Source organism: Lampetra fluviatilis, chromosome 58 (genome assembly GCF_964198595.1).
Source record: "Lampetra fluviatilis chromosome 58, kcLamFluv1.1, whole genome shotgun sequence".
NCBI lineage: Eukaryota > Metazoa > Chordata > Hyperoartia > Petromyzontiformes > Petromyzontidae > Lampetra > Lampetra fluviatilis.
Window position 1 is genome coordinate 2,793,374 of NC_136332.1, and position 15,238 is coordinate 2,808,611.

The window sequence follows — 15,238 nt, forward strand, 5'->3', positions numbered from 1 at the left end:
CTCAAAGACAATACAAATGTATGAAATTATCAGAGCAATGTTTGTGTTTGCATGTTCATCACAGCCCTGTGTGTGCTTAATGCAGTAATTGATTCCTTACAAAGGCTATCTAGCTGGTGTTTGAACATCTTCACACAACTTCTGTTTTATTTGCCAGAAAGAGTTTTAAAAACCAATTAATTTTACTTTTCAAACCATCATCAGTTCTGCAACGTTTGCTGTTTAATTAGGGACCTACTGGGCCCCGGTCTAAGCACGTGGAGTTTACACAGCCACGTTCTAATAGTAATCGTACACACGCACAACACAAAAGCACCACACACTGACTCAACGCGCATCACATAATGAGGGGTGTAGTTCTATGAATGGACATGGCCCTGTCACGGTAACGTGGAGTTCCCACCGCTACTTCAGGGACACCCATGGAAATGAGCGTCACCACATTGATTTGAGGTGTCAGTGTTCAGGGGTAGATTTGGTGGTGGATTATTCAGGGCCGCCTTTGTCTCCCCCAGTGCTGACATTCAGACCGCAACTTCCCGGGGTCAGTTCTAGATTTCACTCGCCACTGATGTTGACCGCGGCTGGAAATCGAACCCAGGTCGCCGCTGGGTTCGTAGCGCAGTGCGCTAACCACTGCGCCACCATTCGCAATGGTGTACATAAACACACAAAGGCAAAGGCCCCCCGTATAACCTCAACAGGCTGTAGGGGCAAGTACTGTTAGCGAGCAGCAGCAGCAGCACCTGTGAAGGCCGGCACGGCGCACGAGGGGGTGGGTGGCCAACACCACGCCCGGCCGCCTTTGTCTCCCCAGTGGCGATGTTTACGCACCGCACCAGGTACTCATTTTGAGGCTGAGTCGACCTAGGCGAGGCCCATGACCGGTTCGGATAATCGTCGCCGGTGTTGACCACGAGCGGGAATCGAACTCGGGTCGCCGAGTTCGTAGCGCAGCGACGCTACGGCTCCCCACGCACCTGTCCTGTGGTTCACACCGAGGGCCATGGACATGAATGACGCTCCACATGCAGCTACAGCTCCCTGCCTGAGAGAGTAACGGGATGAGCGACCTCTCACTTCGTGTCGTTATAGAGCAGCGGGTGGGGAACCTTGTTCTTGCCAAGGGGCATTTGGATATTTATACAACATCATTCGCGGGGCCATACACAATGATCAACTTAAAAATTATCCCGTTATTTTTGCTCAAACATTTAATTAACTCGCCCCTAATGCGATGGCTGGAACTGCTTCTCTTAATTGGCGAGGCGTGTGATGATGTTAGCTGGTGTTGATGATGTTGCTGCTACTCGCAACTGCTTTGCCAGGTTTGCTCCTAGATTTATTGAATTTCGAGTCCCGCCTGCGGTTGCCTTGGCAGGGCCAGACTCAAATTATCCCGCGGGCCTGACACGGCCCGCGGGCCGGACGTTCCCCACTCCTGGTCTAGAGGGTGTCCCATACGTCTGTAATCATAGGGGAAAATAACGGATTCATATTTAGTGTTGTTTCTGCAGTCTCTGAGTAAGGAAAAATTATTCTAGATAATTCTGGTCGTAGGGAATCGAAGACGGAGGCGAGGTCGCTGTTGAATTTAACAAAGTGCATTGAGACCGCGAGCCAATAGCACAGAGCCTGCGTTTTTACTGTGAAATCAGACTCATGCGACACCCTATACATAGTAGTGTATAGTGTAGTGTAGTGCAGTGGCGGTTCCTGCAAAATCTCTCAGGGGGGGCAAATGTCTGGATGATTGATAAGGATAAGGTCCACCCATGCAATGGATAAATTAACAGCCTTAGCATGTAAAGGCAACTTCACTTCTTTAATATTAATGAAAAATAAAGTGACTCTTACAATACATCTTGTTTGTTTCTATACTCACTATTTAAACAAACCACTCAAGTTTATTTTATTAAAGATTCCACTAGGTGGCGACAAATTATATTGTTGGATGAAACGTGCTTACGTATGATGACGTAAGCACGTATGATGACGTAAGCACGTATGATGACGTAAGCACGTTAGGGCGAGCCCTCCCGGAAGCCATAGAGAATGCATTGCAGCGCCCCCGTTCGAAAAAAAACATCTATGAATGTAAGTCTATGGGGCCACTCGGGGCGATTCTCAGCCGGAGTGAAATCGCCCAAAAAGAGGCGGTACTCCACAGAACGTGACATGACGCTGATTGGACTATATCCAGAGGCACAGTGACGGCTAGCGTGACTCTGTGGTTGAATGACATTGGTGGTGCGTCGCCCAATCGCCCTAATGAAGAAACCGCCCCTGGTGTAGTGGATAGTGTAGTGTATAGTGTAGTGTATAGTGTAGTGTATAGTGTAGTGTATAGTGTATAGTGTAGTGTATAGTGTAGTGTATAGTGTAGTGTATAGTAGTGTATAGTGTAGTGTATAGTGTAGTGTATAGTAGTGTATAGTGTAGTGTATAGTAGTGTATAATGTAGTGTATAGTGTAGTGTATAGTGTAGTGTATAGTGTAGTGTATAGTAGTGTATAGTAGTGTATAGTGTAGTGTATAGTGTAGTGTATAGTGTAGTAGTGTAGTGTATAGTGTAGTGTATAGTAGTGTATAGTGTAGTGTATAGTGTAGTGTATAGTGTAGTGTATCGTGTATAGTGTATAGTGTAGTGTATAGTGTAGTGTATAGTAGTGTATAGTGTAGTGTATAGTAGTGTATAGTGTAGTGTATAGTGTAGTGTAGTGTATAGTAGTGTATAGTGTAGTGTATAGTGTAGTGTACAGTGTAGTGTATAGTGTAGTGTATAGTGTAGTGTACAGTGTAGTGTATAGTAGTGTATAGTGTAGTGTATAGTGTAGTGTATAGTGTAGTGTATAATAGTGTATAGTGTAGTGTATAGTGTAGTGTATAGTTTAGTGTATAGTGTAGTGTATAGTGTAGTGTATAGTGTAGTGTATAATAGTGTATAGTGTAGTGTACAGTGTAGTGTATAGTAGTGTATAGTGTAGTGTATAGTGTAGTGTATAGTGTAGTGTATAGTGTAGTGTATAGTGTAGTGTATAATAGTGTATAGTGTAGTGTACAGTGTAGTGTATAATAGTGTATAGTGTAGTGTATAGTGTAGTGTATAGTTTAGTGTATAGTGTAGTGTATAGTGTAGTGTATAGTGTAGTGTATAATAGTGTATAGTGTAGTGTACAGTGTAGTGTATAGTAGTGTATAATGTAGTGTATAGTGTAGTGTATAGTGTAGTGTATAGTGTAGTGTATAGTAGTGTATAGTAGTGTATAGTGTAGTGTATAGTAGTGTATAGTAGTGTATAGTGTAGTGTATAGTGTAGTGTATAGTGTAGTAGTGTAGTGTATAGTGTAGTGTATAGTAGTGTATAGTGTAGTGTATAGTGTAGTGTATAGTGTAGTGTATCGTGTATAGTGTATAGTGTAGTGTATAGTGTAGTGTATAGTAGTGTATAGTGTAGTGTATAGTAGTGTATAGTGTAGTGTATAGTGTAGTGTAGTGTATAGTAGTGTATAGTGTAGTGTATAGTGTAGTGTACAGTGTAGTGTATAGTGTAGTGTATAGTGTAGTGTACAGTGTAGTGTATAGTAGTGTATAGTGTAGTGTATAGTGTAGTGTATAGTGTAGTGTATAATAGTGTATAGTGTAGTGTATAGTGTAGTGTATAGTTTAGTGTATAGTGTAGTGTATAGTGTAGTGTATAGTGTAGTGTATAATAGTGTATAGTGTAGTGTACAGTGTAGTGTATAGTGTAGTGTACAGTGTAGTGTATAGTGTAGTGTATAGTATAGGGTATAGTAGTATATAGTGTAGTGTATAGTGTAGTGTATAGTGTAGTGTATAGTGTAGTGTATAGTAGTGTATAGTGTAGTGTATCGTGTATAGTGTATAGTGTAGTGCATAGTGTAGTGTATAGTGTAGTGTATAGTAGTGTATAGTGTAGTGTATAGAAGTGTAGTGTATAGTAGTGTAGTGTATAGTGTTGTGTATAGTAGTGTATAGTGTAGTGTATAGTCGTGTATAGTGTATAGTGTAGTGTATCGTGTATAGTGTATAGTGTAGTGTATAGTGTAGTGTATAGTAGTGTATAGTGTAGTGTATAGTGTAGTAGTGTAGTGTATAGTGTAGTAGTGTAGTGTATAGTGTAGTGTATAGTGTAGTGTATAGTGTAGTGTATAGTAGTGTACAGTGTAGTGTATAGTGTAGTGTATAGTGTAGTGTATAGTGTAGTGTATAGTAGTGTACAGTGTAGTGTATAATGTAGTGTATAGTGTATTGTAGTGTAGTGTAGTATATAGTGTAGTGTATAGTGTAGTGTATAGTATAGTGTATAGTAGTGTACAGTGTAGTGTATAGTGTAGTGTATAGTAGTGTACAGTGTAGTGTATAGTGTAGTGTATACAGGGTAGCCCATAAGTCTGGAATCATAGAAGAAAAATAACAAATTCACATTTAGTGTTGTTTCTGCAGGCCCATGTAGCCTGTAATGAGCCCAGATAATTCTACTCGTTTTTTTCGGTAAAGTCACGTATGTAGAAATAAAATACAATTTTTATAAATACAATTAAATTAAAAGTTTTATTTTTATGTACTTTTATTTATTTAAATTTAATAAAAATGTTAATTTACTTTTATTTATTAACAATTTTATTTCTACACACGTGACTTTACCGAAAAAAAACAATGAGTATAATTTCTGCAGTCACGAAAGCTTCAATCCTAGATTATTTGAGCCCAGATAATTCTACTCGGAAGGAAGCCGACGACAGAGGGGAGGGAGGTCGCAGTTGAACGTCACAGGCCGCATCGAGACCGCGAGCCACAGGGCCTCATCTTCTTGGTTCTTTCGGTAAAGTCACGTAGAATGGAAATAATAAAATAATAAAAATAAAACATAATAAAATAATTCTCACGACGTTTCAGCCACAACGCAAGCAGCCGTCCTCAGGTGAAGACCAGGTCTGTCGGGGTCTTCACCTGAGGACGGCTGCTTGCGTTGTGGCCGAAACGTCGTGAGAATTATTTTATTATGTTTTATTTTTATCATTTTATTATTTCCATTCTACGTGACTTTACCGAAAGAACTGTAGAGGCGTTACGGAGGGGGTGTTATAGAGTTGTTACGGATGGGAAACAAACACACTGGGCGTGGCTGTGTCTGTACGCGAGCAGGTGCTTACATCGACGTCCGCGCCGTTTAGCCTGGGGGGCTAATACGGCGCAGGGATCCCCCGCGGCTCCACCCCTCAGGGGGGAGTTGCTATATAAGGCGGTGAGCCAGAGGGCTCGGGGTTCAGTGTTCAGCTTTAACCAGAGAAGCAAGAAGACCTGCTAGATAGGCCCTGGGACTCCCTTGGATCGCTGTCCTTCTCAGGACCGACCAAGGCCAGCCAGTGGCGTGGCCCCAAGAGCCCAGAGCCGATGCTCTTGTAAGAGCCGGTCTGGGAACTCAGGGTGCCGTAATCCCAGCTTAACCAGGGCTGGGTTAGCTAGCCTCCCCTAGCCCGGTAGTGGAGGACCTGGGAGTAGGCTAGCTGTGACATAGGTTGTCGATCTCCCAGTTAGACGAGTGGAGGGGCCGATACCCTTCTGAGTGTTGTATATCTCGGCCTGTAGATACAACTGTGTTTAATAAATAAGTGTGCCTCCGACTACGTCGTCCAAGCCTCCTTGAACCACACTACAGAACCAAGAAGATGAATCCCTGCAGTCACGAAAGCTTTGAATCGAAATTTAACCACAGGGCCTCGTTCGCAAACTCGTCGCGAAGTTTCAGCAAACGGGACCCGCGCAAGGCAGACCGGGCAGCGGACCTCGGAGGAGATCCACCGACGGTGACACAACGCCGATCTCACGCCGCCGGATTCTCATCGCTGGGGGGGGGGTCACTTGAAGGCGCCGGTCAACAGCGCAGAGACATTTCAGAGCGGCGGAACAGTTCGCGTCGGCGAGTTGGGGGCCGTCCATAAATGACGTCACGAGATTTTGGACGATTTTTGACCCCCCCCCCCCTCGTCACACGACGTCACAAAAAGTCAGACCTTCCCCCTCGAATATGACGTCACAAAGCTCTGACCCCCCCCAAAACCATATTTCCATTTTGAAAATAAAACATGCTTCAAATCGCTTTAAACTATTGTCACTGTAGTGCGTATTTAATGTGGCGCTGCACTCTGATGTTGTAGGAAAAACATTTATTACAAAGTCTATGTAATTAAGTAGAACGTGTTGTCCATATTTATTTAAAGTTGCGCATTTTGATGTGACGTCACATTTCTCAAACCCCCCCCCTCCTCGTCACACATCGTCACAAATATCTGACCCCCCTCCAGGTGCGTGACGTCATTTATGGACGGCCCCCAAGGCTGCGGGTGGATCTCGCTCCACCACACCACTGATGCTTCACTAAACCCCAGAGACGCGTGAAGGATTCACACAAAGTTCCACGGGGATCGTGAAGAGCAGCTGGCCGCATGTACAGAGGTGACCAGTGGGGAGGGGTCACCAGTGGGGGGGGTAGTCACCAGTGGGGGGGGGAACGAGGTCACCATTGGGGGGGGGGTGACGTCACCATTGGGGGGGGTGACGTCACCATTGGGGGGGGGGGGTGACCAGTGGGGGGGGGGAGTCACCAGTGGGGGGGGGGAACGAGGTCACCATTGGGGGGGGGTGACGTCACCATTGGGGGGGGGGTGACCAGTGGGGGGGACGAGTCACCAGTGGGGGGGGGGACGAGGTCACCATTGAGGGGGGGGTGACGTCACCATTAGGGGGGGGTGACGTCACCAGTGGGGGGGGGGGGAGGTCACCAGTGGGGGGGGGGGCGAGGTCACGTGGGGGGGGAGGGCGAGGTCACGTGAGGGGGGGGGGGCGAGGTCACCAGTGGGAGGGAGGGAGCGAGGTCACCATTGGGGGGGGCGACGTCACCAGTGGGGGGGGGGGGGGTCACCAGTCTGAGCTATGTCGCCAGCGCGAGATTTGCCAGTGCGCACAGACTCACGAGGAACGCGTCAGAGCGACGACGACGACCACCGCCATCGCCACCATCATCATCACCATCATCACCATCATCATCACCGCCATCGCCGGTGTTGCCGGGAGGTAGTTGCCGAATCTTACTTTCGTCCGAAAATTTCCCCAAGGAATTGCCGCCAAGTGCAGTGTCCGTCACGGCGTCGTCGTCGCCGCCATTGCCGCCATCACGCCCGCCATCACCGCCATCGTCGTCATCGTCGTCGTCGTTGTCTTCTGCGTATGGCGACGAGCGGGAGCTCGTGTCGGACGTGCCAACATTCTGCGGGAGACAGAGCGGATTGGCGAAGTCACGATGGCTGATTCTCAGTCGTGGGCACACACACAACACACACACACCACACACACTACACACACACTACACACACACACACACCACACACACACCACACACACTACACACACACTACACACACACACTACACACACGACACATACACACACTACACACACACTACACACACACACACTACACACACCACACATACACACACCACACACACACCACACACACACCACACACACCACACACACACACACACCACACACACCACACACACCACACATACACACGACACACACCACACACACACACTACACACACACTACACACACACACACTACACACACCACACATACACACACCACACACACACCACAGACACACCACACACACACACACACCACACACACCACACACACCACACATACACACGACACACACCACACACACACACTACACACACACACCACACACACCACACACACACCCACCACACACACACACCACACACACACACACCACACACACACAACACACACACAACACATACACACACCACACACTACACACCCACACACCACACACAACACACACCACACACTACACACACACTACACACACACCACACACACACCACACACTACACACACACACACACCACACACCACACACACAACACATACACACACCACACACTACAAACCCACACACCACACACTACACCACACACACACACACCACACACCACACACTACACACACACACCACACACACCACACACACTTCACACACACACCACACACACACACCACACACTACACCACACACACCACACACTACACACCCACACACAACACACACACTACACACACACCACACACAACACATACACACACCACACACTACACACCCACACACCACACACACACCACACACACCACACACTACACACACACACCACACACACCACACACACACCACACACACCACACACCACACACTACACACCCACACACCACACACAACACACACACTACACACACACCACACACACACCACAGACTACACACACACACCACACACCACACACACTTCACACACACACCACACACACACACCACACACTACACCACACACACCACACACTACACACCCACACACAACACACACACTACACACACACCACACACAACACATACACACACCACACACTACACACCCACACACCACACACACACCACACACACCACACACTACACACACACACACCACACACACACCACACACTACACACCCACACACAACACACACACTACACACACACCACACACAACACATACACACACCACACACTACATACCCACACACCACACACCACACACTCCACACGCAGACACACACACACCACACACACACTACACACACCACACACACTACACACACACCACACACACTACACACACACCACACACACACACCACACACACCACACACACACACCACACACACAACCACACACACCACACACACCACACACACACACCACACACTACACACACTACACACACACACCACACACACACCACACACACCACACACACCACACACCACACACACACCACACACACCACACACACCACATACACACACACACCACACACACACCACACACACTACACACACACTACACACACACACTACACACACCACACATACACACACTACACACACACTACACACACACACACTACACACCACACATACACACACCACACACACACCACACACACACCACACACACCACACACACACACACACCACACACACCACACACACCACACATACACACGACACACACCACACACTACACACACACACCACACACCACACACACCACACACACACCCACCACACACACACACCACACACACACACACCACACACACACAACACACACACAACACATACACACACCACACACTACACACCCACACACCACACACAACACACACCACACACTACACACACACTACACACACACCACACACACACCACACACTACACACACACACACACCACACACCACACACACAACACATACACACACCACACACTACACACCCACACACCACACACTACACCACACACACACACACCACACACCACACACTACACACACACACCACACACACCACACACACTTCACACACACACCACACACACACACCACACACTACACCACACACACCACACACTACACACCCACACACAACACACACTACACACACACCACACACAACACATACACACACCACACACTACACACCCACACACCACACACACACCACACACACCACACACTACACACACACACACCACACACACCACACACACACCACACACACCACACACCACACACTACACACCCACACACCACACACAACACACACACTACACACACACCACACACACACCACAGACTACACACACACACACCACACACCACACACACTTCACACACACACCACACACACACACCACACACTACACCACACACACCACACACTACACACCCACACACAACACACACACTACACACACACCACACACAACACATACACACACCACACACTACACACCCACACACCACACACACACCACACACACCACACACTACACACACACACACCACACACACACCACACACTACACACCCACACACAACACACACACTACACACACACCACACACAACACATACACACACCACACACTACATACCCACACACCACACACCACACACTCCACACACAGACACACACACACCACACGCACACTACACACACCACACACACTACACACACACCACACACACTACACACACACCACACACACACACCACACACACCACACACACACACCACACACACCACACACACAACCACACACACCACACACACCACACACACACACCACACACTACACACACACACCACACACACACCACACACACCACACACACCACACACCACACACACACCACACACACACCACACACACCACACACACCACACACACACACCACACACACACACCACACACTACACCACACACACCACACACTACACACCCACACACAACACACACTACACACACACCACACACAACACATACACACACCACACACTACACACCCACACACCACACACACACCACACACACCACACACTACACACACACACACCACACACACCACACACACACCACACACACCACACACCACACACTACACACCCACACACCACACACAACACACACACTACACACACACCACACACACACCACAGACTACACACACACACACCACACACCACACACACTTCACACACACACCACACACACACACCACACACTACACCACACACACCACACACTACACACCCACACACAACACACACACTACACACACACCACACACAACACATACACACACCACACACTACACACCCACACACCACACACACACCACACACACCACACACTACACACACACACACCACACACACACCACACACTACACACCCACACACAACACACACACTACACACACACCACACACACTACACACACACTACACACACACACTACACACACCACACATACACACACTACACACACACTACACACACACACACTACACACCACACATACACACACCACACACACACCACACACACACCACACACACCACACACACACACACACCACACACACCACACACACCACACATACACACGACACACACCACACACTACACACACACACCACACACCACACACACCACACACACACCCACCACACACACACACCACACACACACACACCACACACACACAACACACACACAACACATACACACACCACACACTACACACCCACACACAACACACACCACACACTACACACACACTACACACACACCACACACACACCACACACTACACACACACACACACCACACACCACACACACAACACATACACACACCACACACTACACACCCACACACCACACACTACACCACACACACACACACCACACACCACACACTACACACACACACCACACACACCACACACACTTCACACACACACCACACACACACACCACACACTACACCACACACACCACACACTACACACCCACACACAACACACACTACACACACACCACACACAACACATACACACACCACACACTACACACCCACACACCACACACACACCACACACACCACACACTACACACACACACACCACACACACCACACACACACCACACACACCACACACCACACACTACACACCCACACACCACACACAACACACACACTACACACACACCACACACACACCACAGACTACACACACACACACCACACACCACACACACTTCACACACACACCACACACACACACCACACACTACACCACACACACCACACACTACACACCCACACACAACACACACACTACACACACACCACACACAACACATACACACACCACACACTACACACCCACACACCACACACACACCACACACACCACACACTACACACACACACACCACACACACACCACACACTACACACCCACACACAACACACACACTACACACACACCACACACAACACATACACACACCACACACTACATACCCACACACCACACACCACACACTCCACACACAGACACACACACACCACACGCACACTACACACACCACACACACTACACACACACCACACACACTACACACACACCACACACACACACCACACACACCACACACACACACCACACACACCACACACACAACCACACACACCACACACACCACACACACACACCACACACTACACACACACACCACACACACACCACACACACCACACACACCACACACCACACACACACCACACACACACCACACACACCACACACACCACACACACACACCACACACACACACCACACACTACACCACACACACCACACACTACACACCCACACACAACACACACTACACACACACCACACACAACACATACACACACCACACACTACACACCCACACACCACACACACACCACACACACCACACACTACACACACACACACCACACACACCACACACACACCACACACACCACACACCACACACTACACACCCACACACCACACACAACACACACACTACACACACACCACACACACACCACAGACTACACACACACACACCACACACCACACACACTTCACACACACACCACACACACACACCACACACTACACCACACACACCACACACTACACACCCACACACAACACACACACTACACACACACCACACACAACACATACACACACCACACACTACACACCCACACACCACACACACACCACACACACCACACACTACACACACACACACCACACACACACCACACACTACACACCCACACACAACACACACACTACACACACACCACACACAACACATACACACACCACACACTACATACCCACACACCACACACCACACACTCCACACACAGACACACACACACCACACGCACACTACACACACCACACACACTACACACACACCACACACACTACACACACACCACACACACACACCACACACACCACACACACAACCACACACACCACACACACCACACACACACACCACACACTACACACACTACACACACACACCACACACACACCACACACACCACACACACCACACACCACACACACACCACACACACACCACACACACCACACACACCACATACACACCACACACACCACACACCACACACCCACACCACACACTACACACACTACACACACACCACACACACCACACACTACACACACACACCACACACCACACACTACACACCCACACACCACACACAACACACACACCACACACAACACATACACACACCACACACTACACACCCACACACCACACACCACACACTCCACACACAGACACACACACACCACACACACACACACTACACACACCACACACTACACACACACACACCACACACACACTACACACCACACACACACACTACACACACACACTACACACACCACACACACCACACACACACACTACACACACACCCACCACACACACACACCCCACACGGCACAATTCACACGCGCGCCGGGGCTGGCCACACAAAGATTCAAGGTTCACTACCGCAGGCGGGACTGGCCACAGCGGACCGAGTCCTCTGTGGGGAGGCCCAATCTCGACAAACTACTCACTTCTAAATCCTTCGTAGTAATGTTTTTCATTACTTTAGTATCAATACATGTGTAGTGGTGTTACGGCACAGACACACATCTGTTACAGCCGTTCGGGTGTTACGGGACAAACACACGTCGGTTACAGCTAGCGCCCTGGGCCTACCCAAAGGGGGCTGTGGACTTTGTATCCCCGACGCCCCTCCCAACGGGTGGGGGCTGCGGGGGCTGCTGTGATCCCTCGGAGCCCCGCCCCTCGGTGGGGAGTTGGTATAAAAGACGGGGAGCCAGAGGTCTGGGGGCAGTGTTCGCGAGCCGAAGTCCGAAGACCCAGTTGAAGACTGAAGGCCGGCTAGATAGACCCTGGGACTCCTCTGACCCGCAGTCCTTCTCAGGGTCGAGCAGAGCAAGCCAGCGGTGTGGCCCCAGAGCCTCAGAGCCGATGTCCTTCTAAGGGCCGGGTCTGTGTGGCTGGTGGTCGTGACCTGTGCCTTGGCTGGGCCAGGTCAGGTAGCCTTCCCTAGCGCCCTTAGCGGAGGACCCGGGAGCATAGATAGCTAGGCAGAGAGCCTAGGGGTGTATCCCAGTGTAGTACGGGTGAAGGGGCCGTTACCCCCCTTCTCAGTGTTGTCCTGTTGAGTTATAATAAATAGTGCTGCCTCGACTTCACCGTCTCTGTCGCTTGTGAACCCACTGCACATGGAAATTTTTATTCATGTTGGTTTTTTCTGGCTTTATGTGAACGAAAAGACACAATTTGGCCCGTTTTCTCATGCATGAAAAACAGGTACATTTCAAAATATCACTGTCCTGGTCACAAAAGCAAAGTTGGTGTGGAATAACAATAGCCACTTTCTGTACTTTTTAGACATAAGCAATTACGAAATAACACTTACTACCCAGGAACAAACATTGTGTTACATAGTCTGATCAAATTGATGATGCTGATATGATGATACTGTTGATGATATTGATTTATGATGCTGATATGGTGTCTTGTCTCACGGCAGATGTGGAGCGTACGTTCACAGGAAGTTCCTGTTTTTTAATGCAAATTTTGGTGACGTGACCAGGAAGTTACGATTTTAGATTTCCACTGTACCACGCGGGTGTCGGCCATTACACAGATAAGTCAAGATGGCGGCACGCATCGCATCTCAGTGACACCACAGCCGCACTTGTCCATTGTGGGAGCTTAAGAAGCATTGTCTGTAAGTTTGTGTATATTTCTATAATATTGGCAATGCTGTTGTAATGTTGGAATAACCGTTATATTGATGTAAATGCCTTTATGGTGCCGTTAAGATGTTGTAGTAAATACGAGGCCTAGTTAGTAATGAAGCCTGCGACTTTCCTTATTGTGGATGTTACTTGTGATTTAGTAGGTCGAGTCAGACTTGTGCCTATGTTGCGATCCTGAGAGTAAAGATGACGAAGTATCTCATCCACAGTTTAGTGTTAAGTGTAATGCTGTACATTTGGGGTGCAGTGGGATGAATGCACGATGTGCCTGTATGCAACGCACCGGCTTGTGCTTTTGTCTAGCTGTTCAGTGGTAATGTAGGGGCCTGGTCCGTCCAGGA

The 15,238-nt window shown here is 48.7% G+C and overlaps 3 protein-coding genes across 3 annotated transcripts in view; all 3 read right to left on the reverse strand.

Moving 5' to 3' along the window:
• The window catches only part of LOC144950599 (neuronal pentraxin-2-like), a 20,718-nt gene extending 13,566 nt beyond the window's left edge, over positions 1-7,152 (reverse strand). The window contains exon 1 of the mRNA XM_078880753.1: positions 7,117-7,152. The gene's annotated coding sequence lies outside the window, so the exon portion shown is untranslated. The remainder of the gene's footprint in view (positions 1-7,116) is intronic.
• Positions 1-15,238, reverse strand: part of TBC1D24 (TBC1 domain family member 24) — a 525,632-nt gene that overhangs the window by 182,755 nt on the left and 327,639 nt on the right. The window lies entirely within an intron of this gene.
• Positions 5,770-15,238, reverse strand: part of LOC144950517 (uncharacterized) — a 24,680-nt gene continuing 15,211 nt past the window's right edge. The window contains exons 5-6 of the mRNA XM_078880655.1: positions 7,117-7,291; positions 5,770-5,870 (exon numbers count right to left, since the gene is read on the reverse strand). Of these exons, the coding sequence (XP_078736781.1) occupies positions 5,770-5,870; positions 7,117-7,291 (276 nt within the window). The remainder of the gene's footprint in view (positions 5,871-7,116; positions 7,292-15,238) is intronic.